The 20,543-nt window shown below is 59.2% G+C and overlaps 1 protein-coding gene across 2 annotated transcripts in view; it reads left to right on the top strand.

The window, feature by feature from the left end:
- TRPV4 (transient receptor potential cation channel subfamily V member 4) overlaps positions 1-20,543 on the top strand; it is a 41,751-nt gene that overhangs the window by 15,746 nt on the left and 5,462 nt on the right. For both annotated transcript variants that reach the window (XM_038373900.2, XM_038373899.2), the window contains exons 2-15: positions 357-776; positions 6,486-6,658; positions 7,240-7,392; positions 7,596-7,736; positions 8,747-9,045; positions 10,975-11,154; positions 11,682-11,840; positions 12,384-12,476; positions 13,540-13,613; positions 14,395-14,560; positions 16,384-16,450; positions 17,160-17,476; positions 18,582-18,709; positions 20,060-20,181. In XM_038373900.2, coding sequence (XP_038229828.1) covers positions 397-776; positions 6,486-6,658; positions 7,240-7,392; positions 7,596-7,736; positions 8,747-9,045; positions 10,975-11,154; positions 11,682-11,840; positions 12,384-12,476; positions 13,540-13,613; positions 14,395-14,560; positions 16,384-16,450; positions 17,160-17,476; positions 18,582-18,709; positions 20,060-20,181 — 2,452 coding nt within the window. In that variant the 5' untranslated portion in view covers positions 357-396. The remainder of the gene's footprint in view (positions 1-356; positions 777-6,485; positions 6,659-7,239; positions 7,393-7,595; positions 7,737-8,746; positions 9,046-10,974; positions 11,155-11,681; positions 11,841-12,383; positions 12,477-13,539; positions 13,614-14,394; positions 14,561-16,383; positions 16,451-17,159; positions 17,477-18,581; positions 18,710-20,059; positions 20,182-20,543) is intronic.

Below are 20,543 nucleotides of genomic sequence, written 5' to 3'. Positions count from 1 at the left end.
TTGCAGCGTAGTGGGGTCCCTAATCCACCCTTTGGCTTTCTGCCCGGGCACGTGGACAGTCCCCACTCTGGCCTTGCCCCTTCCTTTCCCTCTGACGCAGGGCTGCTGCTCTTCAGGGTGCTCTGGCGCTTCGGGCCAAGCTGTGCCCCACAGCTGGGGGGCCCAGGATTCCTGCCCCCGCAGTAGGTGGAGCTGAGCAGGGGCGGAGGAGGGTCCGGCCTGGCTTTGTGCATCCCTGGTGCTGATGCCGTCTCTGGCTGGGAGGGTTTGTTGCGTCGAGCGTCTCTCTCAACCTGCATAACCCCCCTTCCCCCCCATGTCACTTCTCATGCTCTCACCCACCCCTTCTCTTCCAGGCACGCAGGGAGGGGTCGGGGCCCTTCCAAAGCGGGCGGCATGGCGGACTCCGACGACCCCCCCCGGCTCCTCGTCGGGGAGGCCGGCGAGGCCCAAGGCGAAGAGGGCTCCCCTCAGAATGACGCTTTCCCCCTCTCGTCTCTGGCCAACCTGTTTGAGAACGAGGATAGCCCCTGCCCCACTGAGGTGGCCCAGCTCCCCCCTGGCTCAGGGGACAGCAAGCAGCAAAACCTGCGTATGAAATTCCACGGGGCCTTCAAAAAGGGTGTGCCCAACCCCAGGGACCTGCTGGAGTCCACCCTCTACGAGTCCTCTGTGGTCCCAGGGCCCAAGAAAGCCCCCATGGACTCGCTTTTCGATTACGGCACCTACCGCCAGCACCCCAGCGAGAACAAGCGCCGGCGGAAGAAGATCAGGGAGTGAGTACGGCACCCCGTCCCCTACGGGCAGCACGTCTGTTTGCACTCGCACCTCTCCGTGCTAAGGGCTCTGCAGGGCATCCAGCCACGAGATGCCAGCCAGGGTCCGGGGAGAGCTGGCTGGGAAAAGGAGGGAAGGAGGGCGGAACTGTGAATTGCTGTTTCAGTTTCAAATGGTTTTCCCTGCTCTAGAGGTGGCTGGGAAAAGGGAGAAGTTTTTTGAGCAAATGTCCTAAATTTTTCCATTTATTTTTCAAATTTCAGAATCTCCAAATGCAACATTTACTCAAAGCTTTGAAAAATATCAGCAGGCTCTAGCTTGGGGCATTTGCCTTTCCCAGCCTCACAATCCGGCGTCTCTCTGGGCCAATCCAATTTTTGAGCCTTTTTGCTCCTGATGTTTTGTTGCTGTTCAAGAAGTGCTGGAGAGAGCTTTGGGCTCCTGTTTCTATTATTTTTGGTGCTCAGGTGCCCTACCGAGCCATGTTTATTTTATTTTAATGCTACTTTTTACAAAAAATCCACATTTTTGTTGCAAATATTTGCCGTGGATTTGAACCTTCTTTGAGATGTTTGCTGTGAAAGCTATTTATCTGAGTTGCTAGGATGACAGGAAGCAAACACACTAAGAGAGAGGGACATGGAGAGACAGGGTGGGGTTGCTACCTTTAATATCACAGCCCCAGCGCTCAACAAGGGCATTTCTGCCAACCTGGTAATTTCTCACAGGTGTCAGCTAGTAACGATCATGAGTATGTATAGCACTAGGCAGCTGCATGTGTGTAGCAGGCTCTGCAGTGCTTGTGTTGAATGTGCTTGCTTAATGCTACCTGCTTGTGTCTGGTTGAACGTTTTCCACGGTCGCTTACAAAGAAGAGGGGCATTGGGGTTACAGGGATATCAGCTTCCTAAAGGTGCCTTGCTGGGAGCTGGACAATAGCCAGGCCCCTCCAACCTGGCGCAGAGCAAACCTCTGCCACAGGAGGGAAATATAGCTGGGGCAGGCTGCAGAGCGAACAGGCTCCCCAGGGGAAGAAGGTAGCAGTGAGTTGTGCAGACCGCTCAGGAGGTGGTAAAGCTCTTGTAGCGGGACTGGGAAGTTCCAGAAGCCCAAGGGACGATCAGAGGCAGGGGGATTTCCCCTCCCCTGTGTCCCAGGCAGGAGGAGTAGCTGGGATGCCCTTGGGTGCCCGTCAGTGCACTGCCTCTACCAGCCCGGGGCGCTCCCTCCCCAGCTGGGAGGTGCTCCGGGTGTTCCAGGCTGGTGTTAGGACGCACCTGCTTGACTTGTCCCTGAAGTAAGGATGAGATGAGCCCTGATACCGGGGGGCGGAACCCCAGCGCTGAGACCAAAATGTGCTGGAGCCGTGGTCTGGAACGGACCTTGAACCCTGGCGCAGGCCGGCGGAAGTCACACAGAGCTAGATCTGGGGGCTGCGAGCGAGCAGCGGGATGGGGGGTGGTCAGCAGGAGCAGGGAGCAGGGCTATGTGGAACTGTCCTCTGAGTGAGCTTCATTGGAGGGCAGGGCGGACAGCTTGGCCTGGGAGGTACTGGCACTCGCCGGGACTGCTTCCTGCCAATTCCCCTCTCGCGCGCTCCCCTGAAAGAGGGCTCTGTGCTGGGCCATCTCACCTCTGCCTTGTGCAGCCTGGCTTTCCTTGCTGGGAGTGGCAAGATGGGCTCCGGCATGAATGGGCTTTTCAGGGGGCTCCCCGCCTCCTCTCTGCCAGGCTGGGCCAGGAAATGATCCTGGGGGACATGGAGGCCCGGCCCGCCCCAAAACAGGCAGCAGGGCACAATGCACTGGTCTGTCCTGGAGAAACTCCCCGTGCTGTGGGGCTGGCCAAGCCATGGGCTGGAGAGACTCCCGCTCCGCTCCCCGGGGCTCCCAGCAAGAGCTGCTCCCTGGGGTTGTTCAGACACCACGCGACACAGCTCCTGCCCTGGGGTCCTGCACTCCACTGTCCTTCCCGGGGCGATGGCCACACAGGAGACCTCAGGGACCCAGGACTGCTTAGAGCAAAGGGGCTGGGGGGCAGGACCCAGGGTTCTGGTCTCTGCTCTGGAAGGCAGTGTGTCCCGATGCTCAGGCTGTCAGAATGCCACCCTTTGGTGGCCTGGGGCCAAACCCACACCTCTGGGTCTCACTGTCCCCACATGGTCTGTAGCAAAGGGATGACAACACTCTTGCTTGTGCATGGGTGTGTGTGTCAGATCCTAGGGTAAAAGGGGCTAGGATCTGGGGGGCATTGCCCAGGCCAGAGAACAGGTGAATCCGGGAAGCAGGGGAGGGCGGGGATTGGAGGGGAAGAGATGCTTCCAGCAGGTTTTGCAGGCACTGTTGGTGGCTGGAGAGCTGTCATTGTGCACGGTGCTGTACGAAGCACAGAGGCAGACGCCGCTCTTCCAGATGCTGAGAACAAATTGCCTGTGACTTTTCTCCCCCGCGCTGGTTCCTTTATGTGTGGGGTGGGGCAGGATACCAGACCGCCCGTAGCAGCCATGGTCCTGAGCCCCTGCAGCAGCCACGTGTGCGTGGAGCAGCATTTGGGGCTGTTGCTCTAGAACAGGGTGTGCGCCTGGATGACCCTGTGACACAGTCACCTGCCTTAGATGGTGCTGGGGGTCTCACCTGCTGGGATCACTTCCATTCCCAAGGGCTGGGGGGCCACGGCAGAGACCAGCGCTCGGAGGGGAGTGTGCGTTCATGTCGTCCCCACGGGCACAGTGCAGCACCATGCCACTTAGCCAGCGGAGGAGCCCCCGGCCTGTATTGACTGTTCCCCTTCTCCCCCCCGAGGTCTAACTGCCCCCCACCTGCTCTGCAGGGACATTAGCCACAACTGAAATCTGACCGGCAGGTCTGAAGGCCCCACCCTGCCCGCCCTGGAGTTTGGCCTCTGACTTCCATGGGGGCAGGACCAAAAGCTTGTGGACGTTCTCCGGTAGGGCCTGACCTGAGTGGGGTCTGTGCACCCAGACTAGTTGCCAAATGAACCCAGACACCATTCCCCCACTGTCCCTGAAGATGGTCTGAGTTTTGCAACCTGGATGCTGGGCCCCCTTCCGCCAGGCTAGGATTCGTCCCCAGGGCTTGGAGCAGCCTTGCAGAGGAAGATGCTTCCCCTTGTTCCTGGGGCGCGGCCCTATGGGAAGCTCTTTGGGGCTGGGAGCGTGGCGGATTTGTTCATAAAGCGCCATGCCAAGGTTTTCATTGATAGAAACAATCTGGTGATCTCCCTGCTAGGGAGGTTTTCCTGGCATTTAGCCACACTTTCCCTTCCCACATATCTCCCTGTTACTCTTATTTCTGGCCCTGTATGCCACCCGAATGGTCCCTCCCAAATAGCTGAATTGTTTGCTTGTAACCTACCAGGAAGTGCAAGCAACTGCTGCTCCTGTTTCTGAGGCTAGACCCCAGCCAGTCCGGGGCCAGGGCCCGGGTGAGGTTCGCTGTTTGTTTGGGTTCTTGTGCCGGCAGCACTGGCTGGGCCCATCCAGCCATGCAGACCCCGCAGCGTGGGCAAGCTCATTCCATTGCACAAAGGTCCCGGTTTGCTCCTCGCCGAGCGAGGTAGAAATTCCTTTAATGACGCCTTGTTCTGTAAGTGGCTGATTCGAGGGGGAACGCCTAGTTCAGGCTGTGCTTTCCCCTCCGGCTAGGCCTGGTGCTTAGCTGAAACCAGTTTGTTTAGATGTAATTAGCTGAGACAAGAGAGGTGCCCAAACCAGCCCGGCTTGTGTCCACTGAACTGGCCTGAGGGCGGGTATCCTCTGGAGAGTGGCATTTAGCCATGCCCCAGCCTTCAGCAAGGGAGCTGGCCCATGTCACCCCCACCCCATCTCTGAGCCTGTTTCCCCCTCTGTGAAATGATGCTCACCTGTCTGCCCGGCTAAAGGCATTAAGGTTTGCAAAGCCCCTTGGGCAGCAGGCACTCGGAAGAGGCTACGTGTTCCTGCAAGCTCACTGTGCTGGGGCAGATCTGCATCCCGAAGCCCATTGGTGCTTGTCCTAGTGTAACCAGAGGAGGGCGCTGCAGTCTTATTACACTTCCTTGCTCTGGGAAAGGACCTAATCCATCACCCCTCCCCTCCCTAGCCATCGGCCTGCTGCCACTGTAACTCTCACAGGGGGCAAAAAACCTGGTCCTGGAACCAAGCCCTGTCTCCTGTGTAGCCACATGGAGCACCAACCACCTGGCTACTGGGCTGCCTCCCCAGCGTGAGCTGTGACTTCTCCACCCTGGGACTGTGTCTCTCTGGTGCCCTCCGGGGTCAGGGGCAAGAGGCTGCTGTGACAGCTGCTTTGCTCAACTCGGTTGGCTGCAGCCTCTAAGCAGGAGTGGGTTAAGGTAGCGTTCGGGGTCACATTCACCCAGCGCTTGTTTGCCAGGGGATTTCAAATAGCAACAAGGTGGGTGAGGAGCTATCTTGTATTGGACCAACAAGCTCTCCTCCCCAGGGGTTGGGTCCAATGCAAGATATCACCTCACCCACCTGGTCTCTCTAACCTCCTGGGACCCACTCCCTGTGTGGGATGTCAAGACAGCTAGTTCGGTGTGTGAAGCCAGCTAGAGTTACGTCTTCCTTCGCAGACACGATCCCTTTACTTGCAGTCCCCTCTCGGGGCTGGGATTCTTGGGCAGCTCCTGGAATGGAAGGGGAGGATTTGGGATTTGCTGACAGCAGCAGCTTGGAGCTGGACAGGGGCTGCGTGTATGGCGATGCTAAATTATATGTGTCTTGGGAAATAATTGCATGCACCAGCGCCCAGGCTTGTTCTTTGGATCCTCTGTGATGCAAAGTCCTTGCCAAGCAGGTGTCTGCTGGCCTCTCTCAGAGCAGGCAGGGTCCCCTGAGGGGCAAGTGGCCTCCAAAGCTGGGAGGCATTAGGAAATTCAAGTGCTGATGACCCTGGGCCCTGTGAAGTGAGGAGCAGGCCTGCAGGGCCAGGCATGAGGGGCGGGTTGAGCCCGGCCATGGCAGTAGCTGTATCAGACCTGTTTTAGTGCCACTGTCAGGTTCTGGAAAACTTAAGCTTTAATTTAACTTCATATTTTAAAAGTAAATGTCTAGCCTAATTTCTAATGTGACCTGGCACAGGGCTGCCTGTCTGAAACAGAAGCAACCCCCAGAAGAGGTGGGAATCGGCCCTTACCTCTCAATGGTGTGTGTTAATTCTGAAGCCTAATGACACCCACTAACATGTCAGCATTGTTAACTATTACACTGCTGAACAGTTTAGTAGAAACCTCCAGCTATGACAGAATCAGTGGTGTAACGGGGGGAGCTTGAGTTATATTCCTTCCACAGGAAGTGAAATACTTTACACAGGTGACCAAGTATTACTGCCTGTATTTTACAGATGGGGAAACTGAGTCACAGAGCAGGGAAGCACCTTGTCCAAGAGAGACAGTGGTAGAGCTCAGTCCCCCTGTCTTGACTCCAGTCCAGTATGCTGTCCGCTGGATCACACTGCCTCTTGTGCACCTGGGTAACCACAAAGCTGTGGGGCAGAGGAGAAGTCAAGGGCCAGGAGACTAGGTCGCCCACCCAAGCACCTGGAGCAGGCTGTAGTAAAGGAAGTGTCAGTGGCCGTGTCCAGCTCATGCACTGGCTCCTGGCCCTGTAGGCGTCAGGCCGGCGCTGGTGGCAGGAGGAGCTGCGCGCCGAGAGCCTGTTTGTAGAACTGGTGCCCCTTTTCTAGGAAGCAGACCCACAGCCCGAAGGCCCCGGCCCCCAACCCGCCTCCAGTCCTCAAGGTGTTTAACCGGCCCATCCTCTTTGACATCGTGTCCCGGGGTTCGACCGCTGGCCTGGACGGGCTCCTCCCCTTCCTGCTGACCCACAAGAAGCGCCTGACCGACGAGGAGTTTCGAGGTGAGCTGCGAAACGGGCAGCGTCAGCACCCGGCAGCTGACCTGGCTCTGGGGCTTCCTGCCGGGACGGGGGAGCTGAATATACCAGCTCAGGACAAGGGAGAAGAGGGGAAGCCAGTGGCTGTGCTGTGCAGGGCCGGTGCCCTTACCGCAGAATCTAGACCCCCCGTCCATTGGGCTGGACGCTTCATGTTCATGGGCGGAGCGTAGTGACGGTAAATTGGGCACGCACCCTCAATTGTGCATACCCAGCTTGGCATCCCTGAGCCTGGCAGTGCAGCCTTTGCCTGTGCCCGTGCAAGTGCATCGGGGCTGGTGGGTTCCCCTGAAGGTCTGGCTGCCCTTCTGGGGAGCTAGTCTCTCTTCCAGACAAGCAGGCTTGAGGCCCCCATGCGACCCTCCCTGGGACAAGAAACGCTTCTGAACGCAGGTGTTCCTGGGCCATGAACTCCTGGGGACTTGTGGCTGGGACAGCAGCAGGTGAAGGCGGAGCCCCTGGAGGTGGGCACGTGCCTGCTCCGAGCTTCAGGCTGTTCCTGCCCCCCCCGCTCCCTCTCTCACAGCCCCTCCGCTCCCCTGCAGAGCCCTCGACGGGGAAGACCTGCCTGCCCAAAGCGCTGCTGAATCTGAGTGGGGGCAAGAACGACACCATCCCCCTGCTCCTGGCCATCGCGGAGAAGACGGGCAACATGCGGGAGTTCATCAACTCGCCCTTCCGAGACGTCTACTACCGAGGTGGGGGCTGAGCTGTGACCCGGGACAGGGGTGGGATTCCTGGCCACGGCCAGCGCTGGGTGGGCTGCTGGGAGCTCAGCCGCGGCGGGGGCAGAGCCACGTTCACCCCCCTGCCTACCCTCCCTGCAGTGCATCGGGGGCGTGACGCCGGCTCGGCGGGGGCTGGGTGCTTGGGGCACTGACGGGCCTGCGTGTGGTTCCAGGTCAGACGGCGTTGCACATCGCCATCGAGCGTCGCTGCAAGCACTACGTGGAGCTGCTGGTGGAGAAGGGGGCGGACGTGCACGCCCAGGCTCGCGGACGCTTCTTCCAGCCCAAGGACGAGGGCGGGTACTTCTACTTCGGTGAGTGGGGGGCGCTGCCCGGCCCTGTGCACGGGAAAGGCCATGTCCTCAGCTGATGGGGGCCCCGCTGGAAGAGCAGGTAGAGAAGCCACCTCCAGTGAGGGGGACGCCCCGAAGGGGGGCTTGGTAATGAGCCAGACCTGCCCGCCCCTTGGCCCGGCTCCCGGCTGTGGGTGCCAGAAGCGTTCCTGTCTGCCCACTGATTGCTGGCCTGGGAGATGGGCTCTGGGGTCTCACCAGCTCTGTGTCCCACAGACCACCCCAAAATGGATCCCTCCCCCATGTTGGCAGGGGCCTAGAACTGACACGTCGCTGGAGAATGAGCTGCCCTCCCGTAGCGGAGCCCCTGGTACAGGGCTGAGGCCAGCTGGCTGTGCAGGGAGGGGGAGGCTGGATGTCCCTGGCAGCCCCAGTGGGAAGCGGGGACCCCAAAGGCAACTCACAGGGGGCCCTCTCGGCCCAGCCACTGGAGCGGCAGCACGCTGCGCCTGGCCATACCATGACCATACCGTGCCCCTGCCCCACTGCACCCGTCGACGCCTCCAAGTGCAAGGGGGTGAGAACAGGAGGCCCGTGGGCGTGACTGCTCCAGGCGCCATGTGGGACTGGCCAGGCTCTGGGGATGATGTGACTCTCCCCAGGGTGCCCCGCACGGGGGGTGAGCGACTCCCCCAGTTTGTTGGATGGTTGCCATGGTGAGCGCTGGCACTCCTGGGTGGAGATACAACCCTTGCGCTGGTCCACACCGGTCTGTGTGGGATCGTCCTATTGGGTCACACGCACAGTCTCATGCAGTCGCGGTGTGCCTGCCAACACACACGTGTGCAATCCCATTACACACTCATGCTCCTGGTTACTTCACCACTGTTCCCTCGCTGCCTGGGGGAGCAGAGTGGCTGCCTCGCCTCTGGCCTGGCTCCCCCTAGCTGGCTGCCTGGTGCCCAGAGCCCGGTTCTGAGGGTGGTGGGGCCAAGAAAGCCTGATGTCTGTTGTGCTCTCTCCCATGCCAGGCGAGCTGCCCCTCTCCCTCGCTGCCTGCACCAACCAGCCGCACATCGTCCACTACCTCACGGAGAACGCGCACAAGAAGGCAGACTTGCGGCGCCAGGACTCGCGGGGCAACACGGTGCTGCACGCCTTGGTGGCCATCGCCGACAACACCCGGGAGAACACCAGGTTTGTCACCAAGATGTACGACCTGCTGCTGATCAAGTGCGCCAAGCTCTTCCCCAACACCAACCTGGAGGCCCTGCTCAACAACGACGGCCTCTCGCCCCTCATGATGGCAGCCAAGATCGGCAAGATTGGGGTAAGGGCGTGTCATACCTGTCCCCCTCCAGCTGCTGCCGCAGGGAAAGGGCAAAACCAGCTCTGCCAGCCCATGGGCGAGGGCCCCTCTTCCCCCACTGCCCCTGCAGCTCCCTCGGATGGCAGTGGCACCCCCCAGAAGGGCAGGAGATGCTGATCAGCATACGGCTCCTAGGCAGGGCTCCTTTCTGGGGTAACTGCACAGTCTCCGTATTGGGGGGCAGTCTGTGTTCACGAGTTTCGCTCAGTGAGTGCGTATCCTTGTGCATCGATAATGACTCAGCCCATCAGTCGAGCGCTCGGCTCATGGGGCTGGAAGGCTGGGACTGACCCCAAGTCCCTGTAGGCTCAGCATATGAGCAAGAAAAGGTGGGTCAGGTAATATCTTTTATTGGACCAGCTTCTGTTGGTGAAAGGGACAAGCTTTTGAGCCGCTCTGAGCTCTTCTTCCGGGCTGGAAGAGGGACCCAGAGGGTCCCACTAAATACCGGGTGGGACAGATTGTTACGCATAAGGGGTTAACGCATATTGCAAGAAACCACTTCAAATGGAGGCAGGTGTTCTTTGAGGAGGAGGGCTGGCAGGGCAGCTATGGGGTGAGGTTTGCCCTGGATGCTGTGGGATTTTGCTCTGTTAGCATTGTCCTGCAGGAGTTCATCTGAGTGCGCAGGGATTGTCTGGTTTCACCCGCATGGTTGTTGGGGTGCTCGACGCACCGGATGACACACCACATGTTGGGACAGGCATGTGCAAGACCCACGGGTGCTCACCCCCCCCCACCCGCAGCAGGAGCTGGTTCCCCTGATTGCCCCAGGGTGCCCTGCTATGAGGGCTCGGGAGGGACTTTGGGCCTGGCTGGTTTGTGATTTAGTGACTGCCTCCCCCTAGCGGCTGGTCGCAGTTCTCCCGCGGGGGTGTGGGTGTTTAAGAAGCTGCACTGGAACCTTGCAAGACAAACGGCTCTGTGGTGAAGGGGTCCCTGATCTTGGTCATAAATGTAGCAGCCCATTAACAGGCTCGGTTAATGAATCTCAGGTGTCTCGACCGTGCCACTGACCTTCTCGTCCCCCTCCCCCAGCACCATGCAGCTGGGACCGTGGCGGGGTGCTGGTGTGTGTCTCCAGTTAAAGACACGGGGATTGTGAATTAACAGGCACTGTATGACGTTACTGCTATGGAAACAGTGGTATAGCTGTGCCGGTCACTGATGCACCTTTCCACCCAGGGAGCAGGCCTCGTGGGGTCTCACAACACTCCCCAGCACCACCACGCCGACCACTCTGGGGCAGCATCATAGGGGTCCCAGCCCATCATGGTCAAGCAGAAAAGTTACCCCAGGGCCTTGAGGAAATGAGGTGCTATCTGTGCCGGTAAAACAGGTGTGGGGTGGAGAGGAAGAGGGGGAAGAGCTTCCATCACACAGTAATTGCTATGGGAATGTTAAAGCCAAATCTTTCCATGGTGGCCCCTGATTCTGGCTGGCTGCCACAGATATCGGTGCTCAGTGTGGGACACTCTGGGCTGGCGTGTCAGACAGTAAGAGGCTCGGCCCCTCTGAAAACCTGGCCCAGAGTTGGGTGCCCAGAATCAGCAGCCGCTGCTGAAAACATTGGCCTGGACTTAGAGCAAGTGGAACCCCCTGCACCCGGCTGCTCAGTGCAACAGAGAGAGCGGGGGGCTCTGAGCAGCGTGTCCGGTTCCTGGCTGCTCAGGGCTGCAGGGAGAGTGGGGGGCTCTGAGCAGAGAGCAGGGGGCTCTGAGCAGCATGTCCTGGTGTCCAGCTGCTCAGGACTGCAGGGAGAGCGGGGGGCTCTGAGCAGCGTGTCCTGGTGCCCGGCTGCTCAGGGCCGCAGGGAGAGTGAGGGGCTCTGACCAGTGTAACTTTCTATATACATCGTGCTGTGGGTCACCATCCTCCCCCATCCTCCAGATGTTCCAGCACATCATCCGCAGGGAGATCACGGATGAGGACGCCCGCCACCTTTCACGAAAGTTCAAGGACTGGGCTTATGGGCCCGTCTACTCCTCGCTCTATGACCTCTCCTCACTGGACACCTGTGGGGAGGAGGTGTCTGTCCTGGAGATCCTGGTGTACAACAGTAAGATCGAGGTGAGCGCTGAGATGGCACCAGGGAGGGAGGCAGCAAATGATTGGGCACGCAGCCTGGTGTGGGACTGGGCTGCCGAACGAGGGCCCATAGGCATGGCAGGCCCCTTGCAGGCCCCAGCCCCCAATGCCTCGGCCATTGTGAAGATTTCGGAAGGATGCAGCCTGGCTCATGCACAGACATGACTCCAGGCCAGGCATGGCAAGCGCCACCCCATCGCCATCCCCCCAGCCGAGTGCATGGCCATCGCCACCTGTCTCCATCCCCCCCTGGCCACAGGCACGGCCATCGCCACCCCGTCTCTATCCCCCAGGCCGGGTGCACGGCCAGCGCCGCCCCGTCTCCATCCCCCCGGCCACAGGCACATCCAGTGCTGCCCCGTCTCCATCCCCCCGGCTGGGTGCACGGCCATCGCCGCCCCGTCTCCATCCCCCTGGCCACGGGCACGGCTGCCCCGTCTGTTCAGGTGTGGGTGTGGCCTGTGTAGCCCCGCCCCCCGGCCCTGAATTCACGTGCCAGGTTGTTGCAGAACCGCCATGAGATGCTCGCCGTGGAGCCCATCAATGAGCTGCTGCGTGACAAGTGGCGGAAGTTCGGGGCTGTCTCCTTCTACATCAGCGTGATCTCCTACCTCAGCGCCATGGTCGTCTTCACCCTCGTCGCCTACCACCGCCCCATGGAGGGCACGGTGAGTCTCACGCCGCCCAGCCTGGTAGGTCCCTGGGGTCGGGGCGGCTGCTGTGGGTCTGTGTAGGAGCAGCAGGTTCCCGCTGTTCAACTGCACATCGAGCTGAGCTTTCCAGGCAGTCCCTAGTGGTTCCCCCAGAGTCAAGCCTGTTTAACGCCTGGGGGGGTCTCCCTGCTCCATGGGAGCTACAGCCCACACCAGGGTCCCGGCAGGCCAGGCCAGGGAGACAGCCCTGGATCCACCTCCAGCTGCACCTCAGAGCACTGGGCCATCCGGGATCCCTGCCTGTGGCAATGGCCAGTGCCTGACCCTGTAGAGGAAGGTGAGCCTGTCCGGCGCCCCCACTGGGTGTGTCCTGGGCAGCGTCTGGCTCACGGCGCCTGGGAGAGGGGAGGGCTCTCGTTTCTGCCTGGGGCAGGCTGGCCTCAGCACTGTGGGGCCATGATGCCAGGGGGGCAGGGAGCATGGCGCTGTAGGAGGCCATAGTGCTGGGATTTCGGGGTAACATTCTCAGCATCGGCTGATCCCTTTCCCGCTCTGCAGCCGCCGTATCCCTACACGACGACCATCGACTACCTGCGTCTGGCTGGGGAGATCATAACCCTCTTCACCGGAGTCTTGTTCTTTTTCACCAACGTAAGTGGAAACCATTCACCCCCTCGCACAAGTGTTCCCTCTGTCTCGCACGAGAGCCTCCATGCTCCTCGGCCCTCACACAAGTGTGTCATGACCTCACACAAGTGTCTCCCATCCTGCCACTCTGCACTTGCAGGGTGTCTTGTCTCACACACACGCAAGGAGCAGGGCCCGACTCTGAGACCCACAAACCCCGCAACACACGCTTCCCCGAGAACAGACCACACCGAGCTGCCTAGCACTGGGAGAGCTCAGCAGGCACCCACACCCTTCCCAGGAATCTCTGAGCACCCTTCCCTTGAAGGGCTGTTCTGCCAGGCCACATCTGAACTGCGCTTGGCAATTGCCCCTTGGACTGCAGCCCTCAGACTGCTCCTGCCAGTCTCCCCAGAGCTTTCCTGGGGTCCCGGGTTGGGGCAAGGCATGGGCAGAGTGGGGTGGGGCAGGCCAAGGTGCTGGGAGCTCTGATTCAAGATATTTAACACACCTGAAAGGGTTTTTAAAACGTCCTCTGGTTCACTGCAGGGAGCTGGCACCCTGAGGGCCCGATCCCAGCAGGTTTAAACCATGGAAGCCGGCGGTGCTACGCCGTGGGGCCACATCCACTTGCACCAGCCTGGGAGGCAGTCCCTTCCCGCTGTCTGTCCCTTTTCTAAATCTCTCATGGTGCCGGTCCTGGTCCCCAAGCCCATGGGTCTGGCTTCCCTGCACAGGAGGGGAAGAGTTAAATGCAGAACGAGATGGCTTTGCATTTACAAATTTAGGATAAAACCTAGCGCTGCCCCCATTCCTGCGGGGGGTGGGTCGGGTTAGAGCCTCTTCCTTAGCACAGAGCCATAGCACTGAGCCTCCTTCACCTCCCCTCCTCTGAGTGGAGCAGGGCCAGTCCTGCTTCCACCCCTGTAAGGACCTGCCGGGATGCCAGCTCCTCTTGTGATGCCCCCTGTGTGCGCCCCAGCCGGTCCCAGGCTCTGCCTCCACGGATCCGTCTGCGTCCCCCCGGGTGCCGCAGTGTGCTCCCCTCCCCTAGCTCCAGCTCCACCTTCTTTTCTTTCTTCCTCAGCTCAAGGATCTGTTTATGAAGAAGTGTCCAGGGGTGAATTCGTTCTTTATAGACGGCTCCTTCCAGCTGCTCTAGTAAGTCATGATGCCCTTTGCCCATGGTGTACCCCACCCATTGCCCATGAGACGTCATCTACCCCCCAGCCCTGGACATGAATTTGGAAGAGAAGTGTCGGTTGCAGGTGCCCAGGGGCTGGGATCAGCTATATTGTCTCGGGGAGATGTCAGCCCAGCCTGGCGCTGATGGAGTCTCCTTGGTAGTGGACAAAAGTGCAGAGGCTCCCAGTATGCCGTCTCCGGCTCTCTGGCTGGGGATCCCAATAGACACCTTGAGAGAGGAGACGGATGTGCGAAGAAATACAGACACGATCTCCTTCCCCGGCTGCAGAACTCTCCCCAGCCTTCGCTGTGTCTGCCCCCTGCAAGGGGTGCTGCGTCAGAGGGGACGGCTCAGCAGCCTGACGTACCTGCACCTGCAGGTTCACGTCCCAGCAGGGATCTCATCCTCCGGATGGAAATCAGATGCCTGCCCTGCCCTGTGCTCTGTGTGGGTTTCTCAGATGGGAACTGAAGCTCCCAGGGCACTGCATATGGGGGTGGTGGGTTTGCTCCGGATCCCCACACAAACACTGCTCTGCAGCATGCTGCCCGCTGTACTCCACAAGCCCTGGGGGCCCTCACAGGCACTTTGGAAGTTGCTAAAGAGACGTACCCGCCATGTGACGGTAGCCAGTCCCCTTGCTCGTATGGTGCCCTGGGGCAGGACTGGCAGAGTGCAGGAGCTCGACCCTCCTGGGCTGGTTCATTCCAGGGGGATGTTTTGATCTTGCCTTTGAATCCTCCTGCTCTTCCTCAGCTTCATCTACTCGGTGCTGGTGATCATCACAGCAGCGCTGTACCTGACGGGAATCGAAGCTTACCTGGCAGTCATGGTCTTTGCCCTGGTCCTGGGCTGGATGAACGCACTTTACTTCACCAGAGGCCTGAAACTTACAGGGACCTACAGCATCATGATTCAGAAGGTCAGGCAGGGACCAGGCCTGTGTGTGAATGGGGGTGTGTGTGTGTGTGGTACTGTTTACACTGGGAGCTCGTCAGGGCTGGGGCTGTCTCTGACTATGTGTCTATGCAGCCCCCAGCTCAGTGGTATGATAATGCACCTAATCGTGGTAACAGATGTGCCTGGGTCCAGGGCCAGGGTCTCCTGGTGCTTTTGCAGATGTGTATGGAGCTTTAACCTCTGTCCTGGCCAAATTCCAGTCAATCCCATTCTTCTCCCTCAACTACCCCAGTAGTTGCAATTGGATACAGGAGTCGTCTTCATGGCCTGTCCTGAACTGCTGCATGCAAACAATGCCTGGTGGAAGGGATGTTAAACTTCAGGCTGCAGGGATTAAGCCAATCTCTAGCTATTAGGGATTAAGATGAGACCTTCCCGGGGGCAGAGTAACTCAATCAACCTATGCAGGATTCTTTTTTCTTCCTCTGAGGCATCTGGTGCTGGCCTGTCTGAGACAGGACACTTGGTTAGATGGACCTTGGGTCCAATCCAACCTAGTAATTTCTGTGCTCCTATGGCATATCTTTGTGCTGTTAAACGGGTGTGACAGAGTGCTGGAGCCAGCACTCTGGTCACGTAAACACCGATTAATTCCCCCCAGGGTGGACCTGATGGGGCCTAATTAGTGGATTAGAATGTGCTGGGAGTGGACAAATGAGTGGATTGGCCCATTAACACAGAAGGTATAAGAAGGCAGAGGAAGGAACCGCAGGGGAGAGAGCAGTAGGCTACTGTCATGGAGTCCCCGGGCGATGCTCTGGAACTGCTCCCTATGAAACCAGTCAGGACTCTGGGGGAGTCTCCTTTCTGTGAGCAGCCTGTCTGCAGGACACCCAGCTCACACAACTTCCACCTTCCTGGGTCTGACCTCAGAGCATTCAGCATCCCCTGCCCCTTCGTGCGCTTCCCACAGCGAGTTCGCCCAGGCGGGGTCCTGGGGAAGCCAGAGGGTCCTGCACCCCAACTTCAAGTCAGATGGGACTCTCAGCCAGACAGTAAAACGGAAGGTTTATTAGACGAGATGAACATGGTCTAAAACAGAGCTTGTAGGTGCAGAGAACGGGACCCCTCAGCCGGGTCCATTTTGGAAGGCAGTGAGCCAGACAACCCCGTCTGCACTTCACTCCATTTCCCCAGCCAGCCCCAAACTGACTCCTCCTCCAGCCCCACCTCCTCTGGGCTTTGTCCCTTTCCTGGGCCAGGAGGGCACCTGATTCCTTTGTTCTCCAACCCTTTTTAGCTCTCACCTTGCAGGGGGGAAGGGCCCAGGCCATCAGCTGCCAGGAAACAGGGTGTCGGCCATTCTCTGTGTCCAGACCCCTACACACACCTGCCCTCTAGGGCTCTGCAACGATCATACACCCTTATCCCACCACCTAGATACTTAAGAATCGCACAGGGGAAACTGAGGCACCCCCACACTATTCAGAGGAAACATTAAGAACAGTCCTGCTTCGTCACAGCTACCAGAACGGATCTGTGGGTAGAGAGAGCTCTTCCCTCTCCTCAGCAGAGAACTGAGGAGAAACTAAAGCTGTAAATAATTGCTGTGTAGGGGCAGGAATGGGGTGGGAAGAGGAAAGGTAAATGAATTGCCCTGGGGTGTGACTGAGTCTGTGTAGACAGAGCAGAAGACAGGGTGGGACATCACCCTGTCATCGGAGGCATAACCCACCCCAGGGATGGCTACATTTCAGTGAAGTGGCTGCTGCGGGGCTCTCGAGGAATGTAAGGGGCTGACTCTGACCCCAGCACAGCTAAGCTCTGCCTCTGGGATTTTTTCAGATCCTCTTCAAAGACCTTTTCCGGTTCCTCCTGGTCTACGTGCTCTTCATGATTGGCTATGCTTCAGGTAGGCGGCACGTCCGTGGGAGCTGTGGAGGGTGCTAGCTTGGTGCATGGAGTGGGGAAACAGCAGGGAGCAGGATGGGCCCTGGCGTAATGCTCAGCCGAGTTGGAGAACTTCAGCCCGAGTTAAAGGGAAAACATGGCATGTTGGCACTGGCCCATGAGAACCCTTTGAGGCTCTCATGCGGTGGCCGGATAGATAACGGGTTGAGTTCCACTGGGTTTGAGGGCAGGGCGGGGGGAGGAATCTCTCCAGGGTTTATTGTTCAGATCCCCTGGAACGGGAGCTGTGGGGAAATGGCTTGTGTGTCAACAGACAGAGGCTGTGGTATAGGTGCTGAGTGCCCCAGCTGGCCATTCATTTACCTTCCTCTGCACCCCGCGGCACTAGTGAGAGAGTTATGCAGGGAGGCCAGGGAATGCCGCCCTTGCTCTCTGACCCTGGGCTTTGGGAGCCTTCAATCTTCCACTGGGAGATACGGGGGGCTCTCCGGGCTGTACCGGGATGAGGGGGGAGCATGGGGCCCAGGTCCCGACGTGCAGGCTCCCAGCAAGGCGGCGCTCGGCTAGCTCTGCACAGCCTAACAAGTCATCCAGAGAGGTGGTGACACTGACTGGCACCTTACCTTGACTTGGCCAGTTCTCCCAGCTAAGCCCCTGGCTGAGTCCTCTCTGGATCTCACCTGTATCCCTCCCTCCTCTCCCTGGACCAGCTCTGGTCTCGCTCCTGAACCCTTGTGCCAGTGCCGAGGCCTGCAATAAAGACAAGTCCAACTGCACGGTGCCTGCCTACCCATCCTGCCGGGACAGCAAGACCTTCAGTAACTTCCTGCTGGATCTCTTCAAGCTGACCATCGGCATGGGCGACCTGGAGATGATTGAGAGCGCCAAGTACCCCGGCGTCTTCATCATCCTGCTGGTCACCTACATCATCCTCACCTTCGTGCTGCTCCTTAACATGCTGATCGCTCTGATGGGGGAGACGGTGGGGCAGGTCTCCAAGGAGAGCAAGCACATATGGAAGCTACAGGTAATGTCTGGCCAGGCCTTATCTGCCAGGGACACCCTGTCAGGCCAAATGCAGGGGGTCTGCTGAGGCCAAGTTAAGCTGCTTGCAGACTGGCCTCCTCCCCAGAATCATCCATGCCGACTCCACGCCCGGGAGAGAAAGGCCGTTTATGGGATGCTCCTAGCGTCTACGGAGCACCCGATGGAGGCGGTGAAGTGGAGCCCTGGAGCTGGGGAATGGGAGCATCTGAGGCCTATTGCCCTCCGAGCTGCTAGTGGCCCCTGGGGTTTCAGCCCCCAGGCTGAGATCCATTGCTCTATGCTGCCCAGCTGGTGATGGCCCATCCATTAGTGTGCACATCCTGCTGAGGACACCGGGTCCATAGCCCTGGACACTTGGGTGTGTCAGCCCGTATGCTAGGGTGTGTCAACCCCTTCTTCTAGCTGGCACCTACTGGGGATAGCACAGGGGGAAGCTGTGGTGTAGAAAGGGCTCCGGCATTTTTATCACCACGTTCCCTTCCCCTGCTCAGGGACTGGACATGGAAATGACCTGGTGGGTCCCATCTGGTCCATGACCACCTGCGTGGCCAGAGAAGGAAAGTGGCCTGTGTTCTCCTGCACTTTGCACTCTAGACTGGGGTGCCTCCCCTGACGGAGCCTCATGGGAAGGAGGGACACTCCTGTCCTCATATACACACGCACCTTTCATCGGTTGCATCAGGTGTCACACACAGGTACCTAGGGGCAGGACTGGCCTGTGCCACTAACCCAGGGAGACGCTGAACGAACTGAGGATGACCCTGGCTTGGGGAGCTCGGTGTGATTGTCTGAGCCCTTTTGGGGAGCTCCTGTGCCTTAGGAAGAGGTGAAACGGGTGTGAAACTGTGGAGCTGAGTGATGCTGCATCCCAGAGACCCTCCCTGCAGCATGTGGCTGGCCTTAACCCCAGCCAGATCCCAGCCTGAGGGACATCCGAGGGAGTGTGTGACCACTGGGGTGGGGTTTCCCACAGTCCCCCCGGGCAGTTTGGTGCCCAACGCCCATTGGAAGCCAGGGGTCAGATGCCCAGCCCCCTCCTTGGGTTCCACTCTGGCTGATGGGCCTGTGTGCTCCTCCCTGTGCAGTGGGCCACCACCATCCTGGACATCGAGAGGTCCTTCCCGGTGTTCCTGAGGAAAGCCTTCCGCTCGGGGGAGATGGTCACCGTGGGGAGGGGCACCGATGGCACACCGGACCGGAGATGGTGTTTCAGGTAAGCTTGGGGCGCCAGCGGGGAATCAGGTGGCCAGTAGCTCAGAAGACTACAAACCTTCGACCTAGGCTCAGACCCAAACCCCCTGGGAAGCCCAAACCCACCCCAGCCTTGGGCCCATCCCAACAACACCCATAAACAAACCGAACCATCGGGCTAGTTAACCTCCATCCTGAGGCCCCCCCAGCTCCAAACATGCTGCAAGCTGATGGGCTCCTGTGGCTGAACTGTTAATGAAGGCCGGGGTCCTTTGCATAGCAATGAAGGCATGAGGCCAGCTCGGCTCCCAGCGGGGGCCAGTCGGTATTTAAGCAGCCAAGTAAATATGAAGGAGGGACTCTCACTTTCAGGTGTGACAGTGTTTCATGGAGTGTCTCCATTGATTCATAATTAGGCCTCGTTAGAGCCTAGTAGTTTGTACTAACCAGGAGCCAGGCAGAATGTCCTCTGCCATTCTGTATGGGGCTGAATCACTGGTTGTCTTTCAATGGACGATATGGTGCAGCCGCAGCTCGGCTGTGAGTATCGGGGCCGTCCCATGACATGGGGTGCCTCTGGCGGAGCGAGTGGGCAGAGTGCATCCTGGGGGACCTGTAGGGAAGACAAAAGCCAAGGCCCGACTTGTCCAGAGCTTGGGAGCTGGTCTGCCAAAAGCGCTACCTGGTGCCGCTTAACGGGACGGGCGCCCTCAGCCTATCTCACCCAGATGTGCTGCATGGGAAGGCTCCAGGTCGTGGTGCTTTGGGTGAACACTGGGGCAGGGGGCTGCACTGGGAAGAGCCGTGGTGCTAGGCTGTGCTAAATGAGTTGTGACAGGCCTGTGCCATGGCTGGGGACTCTCATGCAGCCAGCTTGCTGGCATTGGCATGTCACCCAGTGATCATGGGCTCTCTCGAGATCACTGGGGAGCGGGGACAGCTGGTGCGAAGGATTCCTGGCTCTGGGTACACCCCAGCCCCTCCCCCAGTTCCAGGCCCCATTTGCTGGACGTAGGCTGAGCCCTAAAGGGTCTGCCAGTGCATTGGCTGCCCCGTGCCTCAGCAGGCTGCTCCCATCCCTTCTGCCTCCCCCACAGCAGGTGCCAGCAGCCTGGGAGAGGGAAACGCAATGACTGAGTCTTCTGCTGGTCATTGCATGGACCATGCACCTACCCTTCTGCAGCCTCACTGTCCAGGGGCACTCACTCTTATCCTGCTGCCTAGATACCGTGGCGATGGGCCTGCATAAGAGCCTGACCAGGGCAGGACAGAACCCAGAATTCCCACTGCAGGGGGCGGGGCTGGGCTCCAGGGCTTGTCGCCCCACTTCCATTCATTGCCATTGCCCCAGGAGTGCCTTCGTTCCCCACAGGGTCGATGAGGTGAACTGGTCTCACTGGAATCAGAATCTGGGCATCATCAATGAGGATCCAGGCAAGAACGACACCGATCAGTATTATGGGTTCTCCCACACAGTGGGCCGGCTGCGCAGAGGTGAGCGGTGGGACAGGGGGACCCAAGGCACTGCTCTTTGGGAGGGATCTGGGGTCCGGGGGGGAGTTGCCCCTTGGTAGCGCCTTTGGGATCTCATGGGAGTTAAGGAGTACAATGTGCATGTTCCTCCAGCATAACCTGCTTTGTGCCCTTGGGGGAGCCTCCTTTGGCTGATCTCTAAGCGGGGGTGTTGGCAAATGGGGACATTGGGGCAGAGGCCTCCCTGCGTCCCAGCAGGCGTGAAGGACTCTGGCTGGGGGCTGGCTGGGCTCAGCAGTGCTGGCTGTGCTTCTGAAATGGGCGCGGAGACCACCGCAGGCAAAGCTGCGTCCCAGCAGTGAGCGAGAGGACTGAGGAAGCCA

The sequence above is a fragment of the Dermochelys coriacea genome, chromosome 15 (assembly GCF_009764565.3).
Source record: "Dermochelys coriacea isolate rDerCor1 chromosome 15, rDerCor1.pri.v4, whole genome shotgun sequence".
Classification (NCBI taxonomy): domain Eukaryota; kingdom Metazoa; phylum Chordata; order Testudines; family Dermochelyidae; genus Dermochelys; species Dermochelys coriacea.
Note: the sequence above shows the minus strand (reverse complement) of the source record. Positions and strands in the feature narration are given on the sequence as shown.